The sequence below is a fragment of the Plutella xylostella genome, chromosome 3, assembly GCF_932276165.1.
Source record: "Plutella xylostella chromosome 3, ilPluXylo3.1, whole genome shotgun sequence".
Lineage (NCBI taxonomy): Eukaryota > Metazoa > Arthropoda > Insecta > Lepidoptera > Plutellidae > Plutella > Plutella xylostella.
The window spans coordinates 2,472,211-2,497,288 of record NC_063983.1 but is presented as its reverse complement, the minus strand read 5'-3'; the positions used below and the strand labels follow the sequence as shown (position 1 = coordinate 2,497,288).

At 41.4% G+C, this 25,078-nt stretch overlaps 1 protein-coding gene across 1 annotated transcript in view; it reads left to right on the top strand.

The window, feature by feature from the left end:
• LOC105381782 (neuropeptide CCHamide-1 receptor) overlaps positions 1–25,078 on the top strand; it is a 105,917-nt gene that overhangs the window by 65,319 nt on the left and 15,520 nt on the right. The window contains exons 6-8 of the mRNA XM_048622767.1: positions 1,197–1,300; positions 20,338–20,475; positions 24,594–24,707. Coding sequence (XP_048478724.1) covers positions 1,197–1,300; positions 20,338–20,475; positions 24,594–24,707 — 356 coding nt within the window. The remainder of the gene's footprint in view (positions 1–1,196; positions 1,301–20,337; positions 20,476–24,593; positions 24,708–25,078) is intronic.

Below are 25,078 nucleotides of genomic sequence, written 5' to 3'. Positions count from 1 at the left end.
GCCAAAATCGTTGTATTACTTAATTTATTTGGTAATGCATTAGCAACAAGCCACGGTGCGCGATGGCAACTCTGCTAAGTATTATGAGGGCTTGAGAGATGGCAAAAATAGGATTTCTTTCTCCGCGTTTCCTTCAAATATCCTTAATTCACACAATAATGATCCTTCGTAAAACTTTGCCACTCTGAAAAGAGCTCTTAGCATTGTCATTATAGAAGGAGGAAAACGATTTTGCAAAAAGTTAAAATAAAGATTACTTACTTATTCATTATTTTAATTTAAATTTTAGAACCGAGAATTCCTTTAAGTTCGACAGAAAAATAACGGCGTAAGACGCAAAAAAAAATCCTACGCCTAACTGCCAGTTTCTATATCTCTATCTATCCATAACTGGTAGTTACTTTCATACGATTTTGACATAATCAAAAGTAACAATCTGTCAAAATCGTATGAAAGTAACTACCAGTTATAGATAGATAGAGTTATAGAAACTGGCAGTAAGTTTAGGGTTATACAGGGTGTGTATGTTCATAGTGCGGATGGTCATTATTCATTACAGTCTCATCAGTCTTCTGCTTGCAATCCAGTACGTGTTGTGCAAACACAACGCTAACTCGACTGTAATTATAACAACCCACTTTCTGCATTAATCATAGGTAATTTACAATTTTACAGTCAGGGACAAAGAAACCTGACGTCTATCAGATTCAGATATAGATTATCACTCTTTTAGGGGTCTTAGCCTTGTAATATTGCATACATACAATATGGTCACGCTCACGAATGTAATCCCCGAAGGGGTAGTCAGAGGTGACCCGCAAGGCAGCCACCCGGCTTTCGCTGTACCAACATATTTTGAACTTACGAGAAAGGTCTCGAGCCGTGTCGGAAATTCGCGAAAAAAAATATTTCTTCATAGTTAAAGTCAGGTGACCAACACAGTTTCTATGGAAATGGTGTATTTTCAAAACTCGTAGAATAAAATTGTGCAGAATAACCCCCTGAGTCACGCCCTTTCGACATTTGCCTTTTTGCAAGATCCTGTCTAGATAGTACTATCCTACTCTTATTTGTACACCAAGAAATAATTAACCATTTTACATAGACACCTAACTAGGGTACAAAAGGCGGTCTTATCGCTTATAGCGATCTCTTCCAGACAACCTTTGGATAATAATCAATAACGTTTGTTGCAGATGCGCGCGCGCCGCAAGGTGGCGCTGACGGTGCTCGCGTTCGTGCTCGTGTTCGCCGCGTGCTTCCTGCCCTCGCACGTCTTCATGATGTGGTTCTACTACTGGTGAGACTGTGTTTAACCGTAATCTTATACAGGGTGTTGTGAAAGTGGTATAATAAGCCGAAAGGGGGTGTTTTTTCACGAATGACCAATATTCGTAGAACAAATTTGTCACCCCTTTTATTAACATCCTGTATAAACTCTCGATAAAAGAAAAAGTCTTCTACCCGTCATCATCATCATCATCACGACCCATTACATCCCCACTGCTGGGGCACGGGTCTCCTTCCAATGAAGGAAGGGTTTAGGCCTAGTCCACCACGCTGGCCTAGTGCGGGTTGGTGGACCCCAACACAAGCAAGCTTGTGCTGAGAGAGCTTCTACCCGTAGACCTATAATATTAAAGGCATAGCCATCGTATAGGTGCCTCCAATGAGATTTTAACGCAATTTTGTAACTTAACGCGATGTTTACCTTCACCGTAAGAGGGATAAAATACATGAAACTAAATACGTAAGTACTTACTTGAATTAATTGGTATTGAAGTTTCGCCATTTCTTGGGCCTTTGTGAAATGGTGGTAGAGTGATATTATATTATGACAATGGACAAATAATTGTAAAACGTAAAACGTCCAATAAATAATATACATATTATATTTCATTTCATTTCAAAGTAGGTATCTTTTAGATTTTGTATAACATGCAACTTTCATTTAGGTAAGTATTCAAACAAAAAAAAAGTACATGCCTACTTTATTATTTGTAGTACTATCACTCGTAAGTCGTATGTTGGATATCTTAGAGGTAATTATGTCAGTTAAATTACAGCAAGTAAGTTATATTTTGTTTTACCTATAATTTCTGAGCAGACTCAAAGTTTTCATAGCACAAGCAAATTGACTTCGGATACCAAAGGAACGTAGAACATATAATCCTCTTAAAATATTATTTTGGGAAGTCATTTTGTATCAAATACGACTAGGTATTATAAGTAGGTATAATGGCGACTTTCCCTACACAGTGAATACCAATTAATTTGCCATTTTACATTTCGTTCATACAAAGGTTTAATACGTATATCTTTATACGTACAGTGTTCGGATGTATCTGAAATGAAATAAATATTCCTTGAAAATATTCCTCTCTGGTACCGCTTTTTATACATAATACAGGTTGAGTTTTATAAATGACTTACACGTTGCAATTTTTTTACTTTCACTGTGGGACCAACTCTGAAATCTTCTGCTTCATACATATGGGTTCAGTGGAGATCTACTTGTAAATTGATATTTTGGAAAAGCTGAAATAGGTATTTTTTACGATTCAAAATTGGTTTCTAAAATACACACTATATTGGCTATATTAAACTTACTTCCAGGAACACGATCCTGTGTATTTTATCTCTTGTTGCAGTGGGTTTAGTTAGAATAAACAATCAAACAGAATATTTTAATAGAAGAAAATACCTGAAAACATAATAACTTTGTATGATCTAGGAAAATAGAAAGTAAAAAGTATCGTCCGTTAAAAACTGTGCATGGTTTTTTTATAAATGCAGGATAACAAACTTGTAACTATTTAAGTAAAAAAATAATAATATAGGTAAGTACTATAATAAATAATATATAAGGTCAATTATTTGGAGCAATTTGTGTGGCGAAAAGTGGCTGTTTAAATCTAAACGGCGCTGCAAATTATACTCATGTCCAATCTAACTATTATTATAAAACCACTTCAGTGATAGTTACAAACATACTATCTAAGTTTATATACTTTCTTCTATTATACCTAATTTATATCGTCGTATTTATAAACCATGTCTGGTTTTCGTTCGCTATAAAATGTGCCTAAAACTAAGTAATAAAGAAGAAAATAATAGAAATCAAATCGTTGAATCTTGTATCTGAAACCCTACTTGAAACCTGTGGGTTTGAAGAGGGTTTCCCTTTTTACGGAGCGTACTGTGTCTGTATTTCAATACTGGAATGTTGTAGATTTAAATGCCCGAAAGCACAGATTTAATATATTTATTTAAACAAACAGATGTAAACACTACACTAGCTATGTATAAATATACAACAGTTGCTTGTTTAAATGTATATTAGGAATATTCATGTTTTTGTTATTTAAAAACTTCTATTTACCTCACAAAACAAACGTAACTTTTTTAGCCATCAATTTCAATCGCATGTGTAAATTTTTCGCATTTTTAAACCGATGCACGAAATTAAAAGTGAATCTATTGATGCGGCAATAACCCGTATGTGTGGAAAAAGGCCATTTTACGGTGTATCCCTATTTTATTACATATAATAATATTGAATTGGCTCTATATTCAAAAATTATAACATAAGCCCTCCTTATTATACCTATTATTTTTTAAACATTCTGTAGAAACACAATTTTTTATTAATATATTTTTTTTTTAATTTATTTAATACTTTATTGCACAAATATGAGATATAAGTGTACAAAAGGTGCACTTAATGCTAAAAGCATTTTCTTGCAGCCAACCTACAGGAGGTACATAATCTTTCGATTTCGAGTCTTCATAATCAAGCGGTACCTTAGCTCATATAATTACCACATTAATAAAAAGTATGATGTTACGGTCTCAAGTGTTTCTGTACTGAAACTGTCTGGGCAAACCATATTGTGTTCTATGTAGTCGGCAAGAAAGTCCAGAATGTTTCACTTGGGTTAATATAGCGATAAGAAAATTAGCGTCATATTTATGTAGGCGAAACCTCAAAGAGATTTCAACAGCCTGTATAAGTGTTACGAGTATACTTAATCTTGAGTCGTAGCGGGTAGATATAATTATAATATGTACCAGAAACTTAGATTAACAATATGCGAACAAGATGGTATTGTCACATACGAAAACAAAGCAAAAATACTGTCCGGATATTGTTTACTTTCAAAACGTTTTCAGTTCAACCTAATGACAACCATTGTACCAATGAATAAAGTAACAAATCTTCTAACCGAACTAATTCAAAATAAGAGCTCAGTAGTAGAAGTGAGGTGTTATTTGTCGAGACGTTTCTTTTGCACTGACACTCCATCTAGTTTATTTTAAAATATTGTTGTCCACGACGTACAGTCTGGGGCAGAGAAATCTGATCCCTCTCAGAGTTAGTTACCTGAAAGGGGTCCTGTTTCTTTGACCTAGACCGACGTGGAGTGGCCTTAGTTTATAAAAGCAGCAAGCTTTAAAACGATAATTTGAGGAAATTTCGTATGTAGCTGGCACCCTGATTAATCATACAGATTGTTATTATTATTATTATTATTTAATCCTTTATTGCACAAATATAAAAATAAGTGTACAAAGGGTGGACTTAATGCTACAAGCATTTTCTACCAGTCAACCCACAGGAGGTGCAAGAAAATTTTATTATAAGGTGTGCAAAAAGAAAACAACACTATAACTACAAAATTAAAACAAGTCACTTAATAATAATTACCAAATATAATATAAAATACGTAACTACATAAAATATAAGTTATGAATATATAAATAAGCATAATATAAATGATATATACCTATATATACCTATATATATATATATATATATATATATATATATATATATAAAAATAAAATAAAAATAAATAAATAAATTTAGAGGTTCAGGAAAGAGCTATCAACTAACTATCTTACTAAGGTAGTGAGTTCGAGTAAGACGCTTAAAAACGTTTCGAGACGGAGCTTTCCTAATGGATTCAGGGAGATCGTTCCATAGACGCACAGCCGTGACCGCGAAAGAGTCAGACATAAAGCCAGAGTGGAAGGAGGGTAGGGCTAAAATTGAATTATGAGAAGAACGTAAGTCTCTGGTATGAGTGTCAGATAGAAATTGGAACATAGACTTTAGATAAGGTGGGGTATTTGGCTCGTCGAGGATAGAGAAGAGAAGACAAAGGATACGCAGGTTCCTACGGTCACGGATGGGGAGCCATTTCAATTGAGCGCGGTAATGTGAAACGTGATCATATTTACGCAGCCCAAAAACGAAACGAATGCACGTGTTCAATAAGCGTTCAAGCTTATTGAGCAAAGCTTCAGTTAGGTCCAGATAGCACACATCCGCATAGTCTAAAATGGGAAGAAGAAGAGAATTAACAAGGGCAAGTTTAGTGTGCTGGGGAAGGAAATTTTTTAAGCGAAGCAAGGAGTGGAGTGATGCGTAAATTTTACGGGATACTTTATCAAGTTGCTGATCCCAACTTAGGTTTTGATCAATGATCAGGCCAAGATCATTCACAGTTGCAGAAAAAGGTACAACACGACCATCAAATTTGACAGGAGGCACCGCAGCATAGTCGAGACCCGATAACAGCCTTGAGCCACCCACAATGATGGCTTGGCACTTACTAGGGTTAACGGAAATGCCAAAGCTACGAGACCATCTTAATATCTCCTCGAGATCACTATTGACCCCAGCAATGCCAGCATCTAAATCGTCTAATTTGACCTGGTTGTAGATCTGCAGGTCATCGGCATACAAGTGGTAGGAACATAGAAGGTTTGAGGTGACTAAATTAATAAAGGTTGAAAAAAGTAGAGGAGAGAGAATGCCGCCTTGAGGAACACCAGCAGACAAGTCAGCCCAGTCTGATATATCAGAAGGACCGCAACGGATTGCCTGTTGGCGACCACGAAGATATGAAGAAAACCAGCTAACAGCGGGATCGGAGATCTTGTGACATTGAAGAACGGCAAGCAACAGGTCGTGGTCTACGGCATTGAACGCATTGCTAAAGTCCACCAGGACCAGTACTGTTACCCGCCGATCCTCCATGGCACATCTGATGTCTTCAGTCACCTTAAGCAAGGCTGTGGTGGTACTGTGTCCAGAACGAAATCCAGATTGGAATGGGTTCAGGAGACCACCATTTGAGAGAAACATAGTCAGCTGACGATGCACAATAGACTCTAGGATTTTGGATAAGAAGGGTAGTATGGAGATAGGACGGTACTCGTTGGGAGCGGTGGGTGCTGGGACTTTAGGCAGAGGAAGGACGTAGGCTTTGAGCCAAAGGTTAGGAAATTGGCCTGAGGAAAGGGAAAAGTTAACAATATGGGTTATAGCGGAGAGAAGGATGTCAAGAAGGGTTGTGATCATAAAACGTCCTATGTTATCATGTCCCACAGCCTTGGATTTCAGCGAAAGAATTATCTTTTTGACCTCGTCCCGAGTTGCTGGTGCGAAATTAAAGGAGTCAATGTCTGGCGTGGGAATTGAAATATTCTTAATATTATCTAAAGATAACCTTTTGATATGAGGATCAAGTAATGAAACTGAAGTGAAGTGGAGGTTGAGATCGTTGATATCAAAGGGAATACGTGTATCCTGGTTAGGAGGTTTGCCCACGCCAAGAGTCCTGAGGAATTTCCAGGTACCTGCAGGCGAAGAGAGTTCAATTTGTTCAAATATGAATCGGCGTTTGGCGTTCCTACACAGCTTGTTGCACCGATTCCTTGCAGCTCTACAAGCGGACCAATTTTCATCGGTACGGTCTTTCTTAAAACGACGAAATAAACGATCGCGATGTGCCATAGCCTTGCGGATAGTGTCAGTGATCCATGGCGAGGGACGGTGTTTTAATCTAACAGGTCGGACTGGCGCATGCTTATCAAAGATGCTTATCACATTGGAGCATAAGAAAGCGACCTTATCATCAATGCTAGGTAGGTCCTGCATGTCACTCCATTGGATAGACGAAGCATCTTGTCTGAGCTTCTCCACATCCATCTTCGCAAAATTTCTTTGTAACAATACCACTGGTTTCGTTTTTGGGGTGCGTATTAAATATGAACAGAAGATGAGATCATGGCGAGAGAAACCGGGGGCTAGATGTTGGCCATGATTAACGACGAGGGAGCTATCGGAAGTAAGGATCAAGTCGAGAAGAGTGTCAGTAGTGTTGGAGTGATGAGTGGCCATTAACGGCATGACTTGTAGATTGACAGAGTCGACTATGGAGAGGAATTTACGTGAACGAGAATCAGTTACAAGGAGGTCAGTGTTAAAATCACCCAAAACTAAGTGGTGCGTGTAGTTGGCTATATGATGTTCCAGGACGGATTCCAAGGAGGAGAAGTAATCATTAGTAGGTGGGCAGTAGACTACACCAAGGAGGAGTTTGCAACCGAAGTTAAGCTCTACGAACAAGTATTCGGCAGGAGCATTCCTAGCGGGTGAAGATGCAATAACCTTGTATGGAATGCTGCTTTTTAGGTAAATGGCAACCCCACCCCCTCTGCCACCCACGCGATCGTTACGAATTAATATGTATCCGGGCAAAGAGTATGAGGTGGAGGGTAAGGTGGGTTTGAGCCAACTTTCTGACACCAGAATAGCATCAGAGCAACCAGAGGAGAAAGTGTCAAGAAGCTCACTGAAGTGTGCAGGAATACTCTGAGCATTTATGTGACAAGCGTTGAAGTTTTTATGTAACGGTGCAAACTCCTTAGTCAGAACGGCGCTCAGAGTGAGGTCATCGTCAACACTTAAGTAAGATAGCGATGAATTAGCTGAAATAAAAGATTCATTATCGGTATCAGACATAAATAAATACATATATTATAAAATAAAGTATCAATAAATAATAAAATATAATAAATAATAAACAGCAAATACTATCAAGTGACGTTAAAAAAATAAATAGAATCACTATTATTAATATTAAGGAAGAAAATTAGCCTGCACTGTCCTGCTGGCTGAAAGTAAAACAAAAAAAAGATAAAAGAGACAAAGACCAATAAACAAAACAAAAACAATATTAACTACACAAGAAAATTATTAAATGGGATTAATGTTCTGAGGCGCAACATGGTAGTGTTCACAGATTAATAATTGACGTCTTCATATCACTGACAGATGACAGTTGACATTGACAGTATTAACTTACAATTCAAAAAAGAGGTTAAAGAGGTAACAAGAAAAATTAATAAGAAAAAATACCTTCAACTTGCAAGATAATAATTAAATGAAGCTAGAAAAGAGAAAAGAAAACGCAAACGATCAATGACGTGCAATCACCGCTTGTCCCTCGAAGTCGCCGAGCCAGCAGTCTTGCTCCTGGTCGCGGGCGCCGACGGCGCAGTACGACCCTTAGGAGAAGAGCCCTTGTGCTGGGAGGTCGCCGGCTTGGCAATGGAAGCCTTGACTGCCTCCTTGGCTACTGGAGTGACGGCGGGGTGCTTCTTGCACAGATCATCTAGCGCCGCCTCGGTCAGCACCTTGACCCGGCTGTCGTCGGGCAACCTCACCATGACGGTGCCGCTCCTCGTCCAGCAGCTGCTGATCCCGAAGTGTCGGCGGGCGCGGAGAAAGATGCGCTGACGAGGCTTGGTCAGGAACTCGCTAATGACGACTTGACTTGACTTCAGCTTCGTTTTGCTCATCCATATATCAGATTTGGACTTCAAATTGCCAAACTTAACCAGAATCGGTCGATTGGAACCGGGCCGTCGAACACCAAGCCTGACGCAGTGAACAATTGATGATTTGTCGAAGTTGGAGATCCCCATCACAGAAACTGCCATATCGCAAATCAATGCCGCAGGACTTTCACCATCATCCTCTTTAATGCCTGAGACGAGTAGGGCATTCCGGCGGGTCTGGCTGTCCATCTCATCAACCTGTGCAGCGATACGGAGAATCTGATCTTGAAGCAGTCGCAGCATGGGCAGTACTGTCTCTTTGAAGCTGCAGTACTCCTGTGTGAGCTCCTCAAGGTCCGCCTTCTTAGTGGATGAACTGAAACTCCCAAGCCTTCTTTCAAATTCATCCATTCTGGCGATTACAGTTCTCTCTAGACTCATTTGTGTCTCTTGAAGTGCTTGAGAAGAGGTCATTTTTATCTTGATGTTGTTGCCTTGTGTCAGTTGTAGGGTCAAACAAAGGTCAACCAGCAGGTAGGAGTGCAATATTTTTATAACATAGAGTAAATTGCTCAATAACAATTATCCACTGAATTAGTCTATATTATGTTTTGAAACACACTATTATTTTCAATTACTGTTAATTATTGCATTAATTATTAATAAACAATTATAAGTGATGTGTATACTTTTTTGCACCCACCCACCAAAAAAAAAGCTATCACGTGTTGTTATGTTTGATTTCCAGACCAACTTTTTTGTTGATAATAAAAGTAATTTCTAACATATTTAATCATTCAAAATTTGCCTTATTCGTGAACAAAATACTATTCCCTAAATCCCTATACTACACAGTCCAAACTAAAAAGTCCAGTGACCAATAAAGTTTGTATAGGACACGCTCTCCAAGGATAAAAGTTGGTTAGAATGACTCCTCTATCACCCAAACAATTTGTGAGGCTACACAACACTCTGTAAGGCTACCATTTATCCCGGAATTCCCCTGGGTTTTTCTATAAGTTCTCGCGGAGATCGCGGGCTACAGCTAGAAATGAAATGAAATATTCTTAATCGTAAAAGACAGCCTACATTAAGCTGGCCTTTAGGAGAAATATTGTGCTTTTGTCACTGGAACATTTTCATTGCCCGTGAGTGTATATTAGTTAATACACCTGAGTATGTAGCCGCATATTATTTCCACACTCGGTACCCTCAATAGGGTGTCCATTTGCACTTGAAAGGTAAAAAGGACAACCCTCCCACACTGGCGGCGCATATTGACAGGTATGCAAAAAAAGTGCTTTGAAATAATATTGTAATGAACTGAACCTTTTGTTTACCTCAGTAGATCGGCGTTTTCATATAAATGAGTACTTAATAACTCCGGTAATATGATGTTTTAAGTGCTTACACAGGTTGAAAGGGAAACTATATCTCAAATAAATATTTAAGTTACTTAGGTCATTTCTAAACTATGTAAATGCTTATTTTTTTAAAACAAAACAATTTTATACATAAATCGAAGAAGTCAACTATGAGTTATATAAATGTACTAGCTGTTCCCGCGCGCTTCGCTTCGCCTTAAAAAGTTTTCCCGTGGGAATTCCGGGATAAAAAGTAGCCTATGTTCTTTCCCAGGGTCTAGACCGTATGTATACCAAATTTCATTCAAATCCGTTCAGTAGTTTTGGCGTGAAAGAGTAACAGACAGACAGACAGACAGACAGACAGACAGACAGACAGACACAGTTACTTTCGCATTTATAATATTAGTTAGGATGTCTCTAATCCAGTCGTTATTATTATTATTATTATTAAATTCTTTATTGCACATAAATTAATTTTGTACATAGGCGAACTTAATGCTAAAAGCATTCTCTTCCAGTTAACCTTGGGCGTTGTGGAGAAAGTGATAGGTAGTGCGAAAGACAATGAGGACAGTTTAATTTTGTTTAATATCTATATTGTTAAACACTAGAATATATACTTACTTATACATAATAACTTAGTCGTTAGTATAGAATGTCATAAATACATATTTTAAAAAAGAGTGTATTTTTGATACAAGCCAATAAGTTATCTACTTGTTACTTGTTCGCTGCGGTTCATAAAAAAAGGTCACGTAAAGTCACGCTTTGGGGCAATTTCGGTCACAGTTTGTCGGGTTTTATAAGCCTCTCGGCTCTGATCGGAATTCGAGCTCAACTTCTGGAAGGTTACTCTATACTGACGAAAAACGAACGAACGAGAGCTGTCGTGCAATCGGCATGTTTTAGGCCGTGTCTACACAGCGAATATTTCGCCGCGCGAATTATATTCCGCACTCAAAGTTCGCCTGTTCACACCGCGAATAAAATTTCTCGCGAATTTTGTCACTTCTATGCAGATCCCGGCAAGTGCGGATACTCCTATAGTAGTGTTGCCCAAATTCAGTCTTGGTCTTGCAGTCTTGGTCTTGTTCTTGCGTTTTTGCAAGACCAAGACCAAGAACAAGACCGCGTATTTTTAGCAAGACCAAGACCAAGACTGACCGTGCAAGACTTGAGCAAGAACAAGACATAGCCTGCAAGACTCTTGCGTCTTGCAGAGCGCTATTTCACTGAGTAGTTAGGTGTAACAGTTCGGTGTATAGGTAAGTACGCTTAGGAATTCTATGAGATGCAAAAAACTTGTAGCGGATTGCTTACAGTTGCAAAACGAAGATAACCGATGGCCGTAATCCACTTGAACTTGCTTCTTAAGGTTGTTGAATACCTAGGCTTAGGTAGGTGACCGGGGCAGAAGTAAAACTCCAGTTTCTTTCTTGAAAAGTGAGCAGAAAGGGAGGCAGAAGTGTTTTCAGGCTTCTTCTAGTCTTCTTATTGTTCCTCTGTTCGGCTGGCGTAGTACGATTTCTACCTAGCGAAATGGTTGCTTAGCTACCTCGAAGCTATGCCGCACAGACGAACCTTGTTTTTTAATCATTTTTTATTGCCCTCTTTTGCTTCCCTTTACTGTTTCAAACGCATTTATTTATTATAAAGACTTAATCTATGTACATTTTAACGTTTTAATCAACTTAATTACTAAATAATCTAGCAGGGAAATAAAACACACCTACTCTAGGTACATAAACTAAAAAGTTATAACAATTTTCCTTACATTTTACTAAGTAATTTCTAACGTTGCACAATCATCAATATCTCTTTATTGAACTTAAAACTAGTTAATAACTTATGTACATGAACAAAATAAGCGTAATCATCATGATTTTAAACAGAAAAAAGGTAAATAAAACAATCAAATTTTCACAAAAAATAAGACCCAGGCGGAATTGGTCACGCAAGCGCTATCTGTTTAGCGCAGCATAAACATGACCGTTTTTGGCATTGTTTACCGCGGTGAGTGTTCCTTTCAGCATTCGTCGTCAACAGTCTCCCCCTCGTTACGTAGTAACCGGTTCCAGGTTCTGGCGGCAGGATGCTGAAGTCATATCGGGTGGTGCTGTAGTCGTCAGGATGATCAGCCTCGTTGCAGGTCTTCGCAGGATGCCGTGCTTGGTTCTCACGTCGACGATTCTTACTGTGCCGTCTGGTCCAGGGTGTGTCGCGACGATCTCGCCTCTAGGCCACGTACCACGTGGTAGTGAAGAGTCCACGATTAGTACGATGTCACCGACCTTTGGGTTAGTGTAAGGTCGGCCTGGGTGGCGGCGTGGCAGCAGTGTAGGCAGGTACTCCTTCGTCCATCGTGCCCAGAAGTGATCCGCTAGGAGTTGGCAGGTCTTCCACGTTGCAGTACCAACAAGAGAACTATTGTGAAACGTTCCCAGTGTCAGCAGACCACATGATTTTCCAATCAGAAAGTGATTAGGTGTTAGTGCTTCCTCTGCGTCTGGGTCAAGACTTATTTCAGTGAGTGGCCTTGAGTTTACCACATGTTCGACTTCCAGGAGTAGTGTGTGAAGCACCTCTTCTTTGGGCGATCTTTCATTCAGAGTTGCTGCTAGTGCTGTCTTCACGGAGCGTACGAGGCGTTCCCAGGCTCCGCCCATGTGTGGGGCCCCGGGAGGGATGAATTTCCACGTGATTCCGTAGTTTTCAGTTTCTCGTACCAAATCTGTTTGTGATAGACTTTTCAGCTGTTCTTGAAGTTCTTTGTTCGCGCCAACAAAGTTAGTTCCGTTGTCGCTGTATATTGTTGCAGGGGTCGATCTGCGGGCAGCCATTCGCCTCAGCGCCAGTATCATAGAGTCGGTTGAGAGTGAGTTGGCCAACTCTAGATGGATTGCACGCGTAGTCAGGCATGTGAATAATGCACCCCAGCGTTTTTCATGACGTCTTCCAACTGTCACAGTCATTGGGCCAAAGTAGTCCACGGCGGTACATGTGAAGGGCCGTTGATACCTATTCAGTCTTTCTTTAGGTAGGTCGCCCAGGGGAGCACTCTGTGGTTTCTGTCGGCGTATTTTGCATGTTAGGCATTCTCTTGTTATCTTCTTCACGGAGTTACGTAATTTCGTCACGTAGTATCGTTGTCTTATCTCGTTCATGACTGTTTGATGGTTGCCATGGTGAAGTTGTCGGTGTTTCTCTTCGATGAGTAGGAGCGTGACGTAGTGACTTCCATCGAGCACGGCGGGGTTCTTGTAGTCGTGAGGTAGGTATGGAGCGGCGCCGACTCTCGTTGATAGGTATATTATGTCGTCTTCAGTTTTCAGCGTGAGCGTCAGGTTTTTCAGTTTTGAGCTATTAGGTATTTTGGTGTTATTTTTCAGGTGATGTTTTTCGCTCTTGAAGCAGTCGTCTTGTATCTTGCGGATTAGGTATTTTTCAGCTTTGTTTAGGTATTCTTGCGTAAGTATCACGTAATTTATTGTGCTCCGTTGTTGAGTAGGAACAATTTTGCGCGGGATGGCTTTGGCAGTCTTCTTGATACGCCAAGTGGTATCTTGTGTAATTTTCTTAGTTACTTGAATTTGATGTTTTCTTGATTTAATTAGTTTCTTGAATATGTCGACGGCTTGAAACACGCGGGCGGTCGCTCGTAGCAGTCGCGTGAATTTTGAAAACTTTTCAGGTTTGATGAGCTGTTCTTCAGTGTTGATGACGTGCAGGGCGCAGTTTGGTTTTTCTTCACCGGTAGTAGGTATGTTGGGAGAGCTCTTGTCTTCTGGCCATTCTGATTCATCACAGTAGAGGAACGGTGGGCCTGTGAACCATCTGTGTTGTATGTCGAAGTGAGAGGGCGCGTTTCGTGTAGCGTCGTCTGCGACATTCTGAGCAGTAGGTATCCATCTCCACTGAGTCGGCTTCGTGTGATCTTCAATTTCGGCTAGCCGGTGTGCGACGAAGGGCTTGAATGTTCTCGGGTCCGACTTTATCCATGCGAGGACAGTTCTCGAGTCGGTCCAGTAGGTAGACTTGTTTATTGTTAAGTCCGTTTCCTTTGTTACTGTGGCGGCTAGGCGGCAGCCCAGTAGTGCGGCTTGCAGTTCTAAGCGTGGGATAGACACGGGCTTGAGTGGTGCCACCCGTGACTTTCCTGACAACAGCTTTACTTCGACGTGACCATCGGGGTGTATTGCTCGCCAGTATATTGCTGTTGCATATGCCTTTTCACTCGCGTCGCAGAATACGTGAATTTCGCCTTCAGTTAGCTTCGTTGTAGTGCATCTAGGTATATTCAGGTCTTGTAGCTTTTTCAGGTCTTGCAGCCACGTTTTCCATTTTCGTTCTTCATTTTCTTTCAGAGGCTCGTCCCATCCGATGCCCGTGCGGCATACATCTTGTAGCATAGCTCTTCCTTGTACAGTTATCGGCGAGGCCAGCCCGAGCGGGTCGAACACGGACATTACTGCGCTTGTTGCCTCGCGTTTCGTTGGCGGTCTCGTGCCCTCTATGGCGTCAGACGGTGTGTTTCGCAGGTTCAGCGTGAAGTTGAGTTGATCTGAAGACACGTTCCATCGGAGTCCCAGTGTTTTCTCGACTTGTTCGCTATCTTTTCCCAGGTCGATAGAACCGTTGTTTCGCACGTCTTCGGGGAACTGTTCTAATATCTGTGGCCTGTTGCTAGCCCATCCTCTGAGTAGAAATCCGCCTTGTTTGTGTATGTAGTCGACTTCTGAGATGACACGTTTCGCGGTTTCTTCAGACTGAAAACTTTGTAGGTAGTCGTCCATGTAGTGGTTGCGTTCTATGGCTTGTACCGCTTGCGGGTATTTTTCTTTGAAGTCGGCTGCGTTGCGATTTTTTGCATATATTGCGGTGCACGGTGACGATGCTGCGCCGAATATGAGTGATTTCATTCGATATTCTTTCGGCTTCTCGCTGTCCTTTTCTCTCCACAGGAATCTGAGACTATCTCTGTCTTGCTCGCACACTTGAATGCGGAGGAACATTTCCTTGACGTCACTCACGACTGCTATCGGTCCCTCTCTGAATCGCAGTAGTACTCCGAATAATGATTGCAGTAGGTCGGGTCCAGTCAGTAGCGCGTCATTTAGACATTTTCCGCCACTTCTTGCGGCTGCGTCGAACACCAGGCGAACCTTCCCTTTCTGGGGATGCACGACGGCAAAATGAGGTAAGTACCAGGTTCTCGATGATGTAGACGGTCCAGGTACTGGTTCAGCGTAGTCACTGTCGAGTAAGTTTCTTATTTGCTTCTCATACTCGCATTTCAGCTTTTCATCTTTCTTCAGTCGTTTTTCTATACCGATTAGTCGCTTCATTGCATTTTCGCGGTTGTTTGGCATAGTTTCATTCGGAGTTCTCCATAATAGACCTGCTTCGAGTCGGCCTTCGGGTAGTCGTCGGCATGTTGCTTCCAGTATCTCGTTGGCTTTCTTCTCGGGGTCATTTGAAGGCGTTTTGGGAGTTACGCCTAGAGACTCGATGCTGAAGTGATGTTTGATTAGCTCGTCCATCTTGTCTTCGCGAGTTGTTCGTATGTGGTTCACGGCTACCACTGGTCTTGTGCTGAATGTTGCACAACCGTGTAATGTCCAGCCTAGTCTTGTGAGTGAGGCTACAGGTTTGTTTCGGTCTCCGGATTTCACGTCTTGCGATATGATTAGATGCCAGTTGTCTTGTCCAATCACTATTCTCGGCCGCACGTTGTCGTAGGTAATCACGTCGGCGATGTCGGACAGGTGCGGACAGTCTTCTATTAGTGTGTGTGGCACCATTTGTGACGAAATGCTCAGCTTCGAAATCGTGTAGGCATTCATTTTTTCAATGTTTCGTGCGTATCTTCCTTGAATCTTCAGTTTCAGTCGCCTTGAGTCGGGCTCGTTCATTCGATGTCCGCCGATGCCTTCTATGCATAGACCTTCCTTTGGACCGGTGGCTCCGATGCAGTCGGCCACTTCTTCCTCTATGAGTGTGATGGTGGCTCCTTCATCCAGCAGGGCGTAGACTTCAGTAGTATTCTTCGGGCCATATAACTTCAGCGGCACTATCTTCAGGTATCCTTTCATGGTGCACAGGGTGTTCACTGAGTGCGTCTGCTTGTCTTTAGCTTGCTGTGGTGTATTCGTGGGTTGTGTGTCTTTAGGCTCGGTCGAATCCTTCTCGCCTTCCTTGTCTCGGTGGAGGAGCCTGTGATGTGATCCTCTGCACCCGTTTTTTCCACATGGTTTCGCGCGGCAGTTGAAACCCCGGTGTGTGGAGCTCAGGCATCGAAAACACACGTATGCCTTCTTGGCAACCTCCCATTTTTCTTCCAGTGGTAGCTTCATAAACTTCTTGCATGATTTCAGAGCGTGTTTGTCACTGCAGGCTGGGCACTCTTGATTGTCCTTCCGAGAGGTCAACATAACTTGGTGGTATTCTTCATCGTCGTCGATGATCGACTCGTTCTCGGACTCGGCACTGCTGTCGCTTATTTCTTCTTCATAGTTGTCCGCTCTTGTCATGTGCACTTTGTTCTTCATACGGTTGCGCAGTGGTTCTCTCTCCTTCTTGATGTATGGTCGGCTCTCGAACTCGCAGGCTTCGAATTGATCGGCGGTCCGGTTCAGGAAAGACGTGAGCGCGAGTAATACTGGCCATTCTCGTGCTTCTTCTGCGGCTTTATATTCAAACCACTTGAATCTGATCATGATGCTCATCTTCGATAATATCTTCTCATATATGTCTTCAGAGTGTAGCATGTGTGTGCGCTTCGTGAGTTGGATGGTGTTCACCACGTTGGCTACGACCCCGGCGAAGTGAGCGAGGTTGCGAGCGTCGTCAGACAGCGGCTTCATTTTCTCGATGATTTCTAGTTCGCTTCTTATCAGTCGTAGTGGTTGACCGAATCTTCGTTGTAATGTGTCGATGATAAGCTTCGGATTTGTATCGTTGAATAACATCGAACGTACTGCTTCTTTAGCTTTTCCTTGTATGGCTTTTCTGAGCCTCGCGATGTTCTCGATCTCGCTGAAGTACATCTCTGTATCTCTGTATGTCGCTCTGAATGCGATCCAGTCGCTCGGCTCCCCGGTGAATGTATGCAGCTCACTCATGTACCGGGGTGCGATCGGCGGCGGCTGATGATGATGAACTTGTCCATCATAAGGGGTGGCGCGTGTGTGCGGCGCCGTAGGTTTGCCGTTGTAGAGACGTGGCGGTTCTGACATGTGGGGTGCCTGTTCACAGTATCTTCCGTACTCCAGTCGCTCCCCCTCGTGTCGTCTTGCCGATGTGTGAGCTTCCACGTGTGATGTTGGAAGTGAAGTGAAGCGCTTCGCTGTTGATTCCTCGACCCATTTGTCAATATGGCTCGATCGTCCGGCCTGGCCATGAGGCTCGTCGTTGTCCTCCTCCAGGTCGCTCAGATCTGTCTCGGATTCCAGGTGAATCAGCTCCAGCCTCATCTTGGCTAGCTCCTGTTCAGCTTGCGCCTTCTTCGCTTCTTGTCGCTTGATCTCGATCATCTGTTCGATTTCCTTCCTTCTTCTTATTGTCTTCGATGTCGAGGCGTGCGACGTTGGCCTCCTTCGAGGTACCACAGTGTGCTCTGACCCGGCCCTCTTCTCGTGATGGGTCGGTGCAGTCATCTCTCTCTCCATTGGCTTGTTGCTGGTACTTTGCTTGCTGGCCGGCTCGTCGAGTTTGGCAGTCGACTTGGCTGAGTTTCTTGACGTTCTTGAGGTTCCCGTTGCCCCGGACGTGTCCGTGGTACCGGACGTGCCCGTGGTGCCGGACGTGCCCGTGGTGCCGGACGTGCCCGTGGTGCCGGACGTGCCCGTGGTGCCGGTGGCCTCCGTGGATCTGGTGGCGTCGGTTGTTGCTGTCGATGCTGACTCTGCCGGCGAGTTGTTCGTTGTGCCTTCTCTCTCGCGAGTTTCGACGGCTCTCCCTTCAGCGGTGGGGGTCGTGTTCCGACTGGTCTTCGCTCGTGTGTTCATCATGTCGCCGTTCTGCTTGATGTGGGCTCCACTTGATGTCCCTCGGCGATCTTCTCACGTACAAGGCGAAGGCAGTCTACTTGGATCGACCGCACCGCTTCAAAAGCGTTAATTGCAAATACGCAACGTCAAGGTGTTACGTAATGCAACCGCGCTGAGCGCGTAGTTTCTCGAACACTCCGCCTCTTCTGTGGGACGCTTAGCAATATACGAGCCGATAGAGTGGCAACGTAATCGCATCAGCGTAGGCTTCGAATCGTCCTCTTCACAGCGTATTACTCCCAGTAATCGCTTATAGGCTTGATTCTCCTCCTCTTCAGCTGCTGGTCTCCTCCTCTTCGATGAAGCTTCTTGGTTGCAGAATCCGGCTCGAAGGACCATGAACTGTAGCGGATTGCTTACAGTTGCAAAACGAAGATAACCGATGGCCGTAATCCACTTGAACTTGCTTCTTAAGGTTGTTGAATACCTAGGCTTAGGTAGGTGACCGGGGCAGAAGTAAAACTCCAGTTTCTTTCTTGAAAAGTGAGCAGAAAGGGAGGCAGAAGTGTTTTCAGGCTTCTTCTAGTCTTCTTATTGTTCCTCTGTTCGGCTGGCGTAGTACGATTTCTACCTAGCGAAATGGTTGCTTAGCTACCTCGAAGCTATGCCGCACAGACGAACCTTGTTTTTTAATCATTTTTTATTGCCCTCTTTTGCTTCCCTTTACTGTTTCAAACGCATTTATTTATTATAAAGACTTAATCTATGTACATTTTAACGTTTTAATCAACTTAATTACTAAATAATCTAGCAGGGAAATAAAACACACCTACTCTAGGTACATAAACTAAAAAGTTATAACAATTTTCCTTACATTTTACTAAGTAATTTCTAACGTTGCACAATCATCAATATCTCTTTATTGAACTTAAAACTAGTTAATAACTTATGTACATGAACAAAATAAGCGTAATCATCATGATTTTAAACAGAAAAAAGGTAAATAAAACAATCAAATTTTCACAAAAAATAAGACCCAGGCGGAATTGGTCACGCAAGCGCTATCTGTTTAGCGCAGCATAAACATGACCGTTTTTGGCATTGTTTACCGCGGTGAGTGTTCCTTTCAGCATTCGTCGTCAACAAAACTGTATCAAAGAAAATGAAAAACTGGACCTATGCGCATTACGACTAATACCATAAACATAGCGAATAAAAAAATATCTATTAAAATCAAAAAGTAAACTTTAATAAATAGTAATAGACTAATAGGTAATTGCAAGACTTGCAAGACTCTTGCTGCAAGACCAAGACCAAGACCAAGACTGGGAGCGCAAGACCAAGACCAAGACCAAGACCAGGTGTATTGGCGCAAGACCAAGACCAAGACTGGCTAAGTCTCGTCTTGTTCTTGCATTTGGGCAACACTATCCTATAGTATTCAATGTGTTACAGAATTGCGAAAAAATATTCGCGCGGCGAAATATTCGCGGTGCGGGCATGACCTTATACAACGAGATGCCGTGGCTCGCGCAGCAGCGCTTCGAAGCTTCGTTTTTCGTCATATAGAGTGACCCCCTGAGGACGATCGACGGAGGCACGAACCAAACATTTCTAATTTAAACCTTTTTCCGAGAGTGTAAGAGGCGCAACTGAAAATAACTGTCACGGCAATAATTTATGGCCGGAACGCGGGCTATTTTTGCGTTCGACAAATTTATTTTTAAATCATGGTCTACGAATTAATTAAATTCTTTGACATGACCCGGGAGTGGTCGGGGCTGCGAGCCATAATAAAACCGCAGCGGTTGCACAGTGATATTTCATTTTTAATTTTATTTATGTATATTCATTTCAAATTGAAATATCAAAATGAATAGAGATTAAGGCATTGGACCTCTGAATTGTTTTCCACTGTCAAATTTAATTAAATATCTCCTCTTGTAAAATATTTTGTACTAGAGGAGATAAGGAAAACTAGCGCCGCCAATTGAAAAACAATCAAACAATCATAACTTCCGTTTGAAACTGTTTGTCCCAAAACTGAAACGTTTCACGTCCTCGTCAAGCTGATTCCAATTTTGAGCACCTATCTCCCGCTACCCAATACCTAGAATGTAGAAACGGTTGTTTCCAGCGTTTTTACATTAACTTCTACATCCAAGGGTTTCAAACGGAAGTTATGTTTTTTTTGCCTTATTTGGCTACAGAAGGTTCTGTAGTCCAAAATATGACATTGTTTGTGCTATATGGTACTACCCAGGATAGAGGTTTTTGGATTTCTTTATGACTTTTTGAGAACCTAAATTTTTACTTGTTTAGTTCATTGACCCTTTCGTTGCCCGCAGCCCATCAGCACAAGACGACTACAACGGCTGGTGGCACGCGCTGCGTATCGTGGGCTTCTGCATGTCGTTCCTGAACAGCTGCGTCAACCCCATCGCGCTCTACTGCACCAGCGGCATCTTCAGGAAACACTTCAACAGGTCAGTGAAAGAAAGAAAACGTCAAAATTTATAACCTAAAAAATTGTGTTTTTTTTTTACTTTAAACAGTAAAAGTCGCATAACTTTTGAACGGCCCAGTCAATTTTGATTAAATATGGCTAAGAACACTGGGGGTAACCTTACCTACGACCCAAAAAAAACAAATCGAAAATCGGTTCAGCCGTTTGGGAGCTACGGTACCACAGACAAGTACGGTACGGTATTACTAGTACTCTTCGGCTTCTGCATGTCCTTCCTGAACAGCTGCGTCAACCCCATCGCGCTCTACGGCACCAGCGGCATCTTCCGTAAACACTTCAACAGGTCTGTGAAAGAAAAAAAGAAAGAAAACGTCCAAATTTATAACCTAAAAAACCGGCCAAGTGCGAGTCGGGCTCGCGCACAAAGGGTTCCGTAGCAGCAAATATAATAAACTTATTATGTCACCTATCTCAAAAACTATAAGAGATACTTTGATCAAACCAAAAATCGTTGAAAGAGTTAATTAGCATGCATCACCTCTATTTTTTTTCGAATTTTATACCCCGTAGTTATAAAAATAGAGGGGGGGGGGGCATACTTTTTACGACTTTGAGAGCTGATATCTCAAAAACCGTTCACTTTAAGAAAAATGTTTTTTAAAAAACTTTATATCATTTTAAAAGACCTTTCCATTGATACCCCACACGGGTATGTACATCGAAAAAAAAAATTTCATCCCTCAGTTACATGTATGGGGGGCCCCACCCCCAATTCTTTTTTTTACTATTTAGTGTCATATTTTTGTAGCGGTTCATACAACACATATTCCCATCAAATTTCATCACTGTAGTACTTATAGTTTCCGAGTAAATCGGCTGTGACAGACGGACAGACGGACAGACGGACAGACGGACATGACGAAACTATAAGGGTTCCGTTTTTGCCATTTTGGCTACGGAACCCTAAAAATTGTGTTTTTTTTACTTTAAACAGTAAAAGTCGCATAACTTTTTAAATGCTTAACCGATTTTGATAAAACATAGCTAAGAATACTCAGGGTAACGTAACTTATGATCCCAAAAAAACAAATCGAAAATCGGTTCAGCCGTTTGGGAGCTACGGTTCCACAGACAGACACACGTTGGCTACTGCATGTCGTTCCTCAACAGCTGCGTCAACCATCGCGCTCTACTGCACCAGCGGCATCTTCAGGAAACACTTCAACAGGTCTGTGAAAGAAAGAAAACGAGAAAGTTTATAACCTAAAAATTTGTGAAAAAAAACCGACTTTCAAGAGTAAAAGTAGCATAACTTTTGAACGGCTCAGTTAATTTTGATTAAATATAGCTAAGAACACTGGGGGTAACCTTACCTACGACCCAAAAAAAACAAATCGAAAATCGGTTCAGCCGTTTGTGAGCTACGGTACCACAGACAAGTACGGTACGGTATTACTAGTACTCTTCGGCTTCTACATGTCCTTCCTGAACAGCTGCGTCAACCCCATCGCGCTCTACTGCACCAGCGGCATCTTCCGGAAACACTTCACCAGGTCTGTGAAAGAAAGGAAAAAATATGGCAAAAAAAATGTATAAGCTAAAAAAATTGGGAAAAAAACTGACTTTCAATATTAAAAGTAGCATAACTTTTGAACAGCTCAGCCGATTTTATTAAAACATGGCTTGGAACACTCGGGGTAACCTTACCTACAATCTGAAAAAAACAAATTGAAAATCGGTTCAGCCGTTTGGGAGCTACGGTACCACAGACAGACACACGTTGGCTTCTGCATGTCCTTCCTGAACAGCTGCGTCAACCGTCACGCTCCACTGCACCAGCGGCATCTTCGGGAAACACTTCAACAGGTCAGTGAAAGAAAAAAAGAAAGAAAACGAGAAAGTTTATAACCTAAAAATTTGTGAAAAAATCCATAAGTAACATGAAAAGTAGCATAACTTTTGAATGGCTCAGCCGATTTTGATAAAACATTGGTTAGAAACTCTCGGGCTAACCTTACCTACGATCCAAAAAGTACAAATTGCCGGTTACCTGCTAGCTGATTAGCCGAAAAGCGATCAAAGTTCTTTATATCGACTGTAGCTTTCTCTCGCAATACACCTACGTAAGTAAACAATAAGTAGTTATATCACTAACGGAGGATCTAAATTCTGACAATACCACTCAATGCTTATGCAAATTAATGCATTGTATACATACCATTGCACAAATTATACAGTTGCCCACGGACATACCAATACACCGTATTTTATAGTAAGTCCATGAATGTATAATCTGATGCCAATAAGACAAGGGCAAATGCACAATCGCGTCGGCTGCTTCCGTGGATAATGTTAAACTGCATGTTGGACTTACGCCAGAGTGGAAACCGGGAATTTACATCTTTCCCAACTGATAATAGTGTGCGAATACGTTAATTACTTTATGGGAATATACAGCTAGGTGCAAATAGGAGACTCAACAGTATGATCTCAAAAAAGCAATGGTTTGCAAAGTTGCAAAATTATAGATTTTTTGGCAACACTAATAAAATTGAAGGGTTTGGTTTAACCTCTTTCCGATCAGTCTTACCCCAACGAGACTGAAGGCAGTTTGTTTCATTAATATTAGAATATTATAATGTTCTGTTCTTACCTAGGTATGTACTGACAGTACCCTGTATCAGACAGGAATCGACAAAACCGCCTCTGTTTATTCGGCAATTTCTTACCCGCTCTCAGGAACCATATTTAAAATAACTTATCGATTTTAAAGCGATACTGACTCGAAGTTTCGTTGTCGTAAGTCGTAAGAGAGGATTTACTAAAATACGAAATAGTCAAGTACTTAGGTAACCAATCAACTTGTTGTTTTATTGTTACCGTTGTAGTTAGATGTGAACGCAGTGAAACTTAAAATCTCTGCACCATTAACGCAAAACTCAACAAATTTGATCAAATTATAAATTAGATGTTTTAAAAAAATGGGGCCATTTCTTGTCGACATTTTGTGAGTGGAACTATTTCAGTGTGTAGTTTTATAATCGTATAGAGTTCATGAATAAGGTTCCTGGCTTTGTTCCACAGCTCTGTTTAGACTTTCAGCGATGGAGATAATGATAATGATCGATATCTGTTTGTGTAATCGCTATGTATATTCCGTTGTGCACTTCGGCCGTTTCCAGTTGTCGGTACGATGAGTTATTTATTTATTTAGCTGGTAGAACCGGGATATACAGTACATTATCTAAAATCAGCTTTAGTACTAATTTCTCCATTGTCGCTTAGAGCATAACCAGGGAGCAGTGGTTGACTTTTTACACATCTGTCATGAATTTTATATGGAGATGACGTATAATTGATGAATATGATATTATATTTCGACTATGGTGAAATTGGCACTTATCCTATTTATCACAAGCTATAACTTTTAAACACAATTTAAAAGATTTTTACTTAAATAAACTTGTTTGTTTGTTACGTACAGCATAAAGAGATACATCAAAAAAGAGATACATTAAAGCTATAAGAAAACTCTCTACCACAGACAAGTTAAACTTATAACACCCCTCTTTTTAGTTAGGGGTTAAACCTACGCATCTATAAGCTCAATGTCAGATCTGCCATTAGAAATCTATCGGGGTCAATTACAGTAACTTCAGCGTTCCCCCGGGGTCTCGACGGAAACCAGAATTGCAATTTTCTATGTCTTTTCTCCTTCATTAGTGGTAGAAAGTCAGCTGAATGTATTATATTGAGGCAACTATTAACGAACCGAGCCTAAGCTCTGTTTGAGTTGCTACCACTCTATGTTAGTGAAAATTTAATGCATAACTTTGACGTGTGGGCTAGAGTACCATTTGTGTGGAGAATTCCTGTAGGATTTGGAGTTCAGCTACTGTTTAGTTTCGGGCAAAGAAACCTGACCCGTCACCGTTTCAGGTTTTTATGATTGCGGGTTGATTAGAAATAATTAACACTAGACTAGGTAACTAAATTAAACATTTTTCATTTCTTATGAGGTTTTCTTGTATAAAATTGCCTTTGACTTTCACAGATAAGGTGACATGCCCTAATACTTACCGTCTAACATTTTATTTATCATCATAATCATGTTGTTTATTTTATTGTTAATCTCAGGTACCTGCTCTGCCGCGGTGCGCCGTCACACGGGCCAAGAGGGTCAGTGTCCCTATCGACGTCCCGAAGACTCAACTCCAGCCGCAAGACCAACGTCAGCATGGTGCATAGGACGTGAGTACACTGCTTTACCCTCTTTTGCTAAAATACCGGACATATTTGCCACAGACCGTTAGGGAAGAGTGACCACCTGAGTCAGACCCTTTCTGACACCCTGTATATTATGTAAAATAAGTATAAAGGATAAAAAGGTTTAAGTGAATTTAGGATGTATTTTTAGCATATTTTACTCATTGTGTCGGTAACTTTGGCCCGCTATAGGTGTTGTTTTCTGATACTAAAGCATTCTAAAATATATAACTTCATCTAAATAACGCTTACTGACTACCAAGATATAATGTAGCACAGATATCAATTGATGTTATCATACTAGTGAGGAAAATATTAATATTAAATTTGAATAGTAGGTACGTAGGTATAGTGCG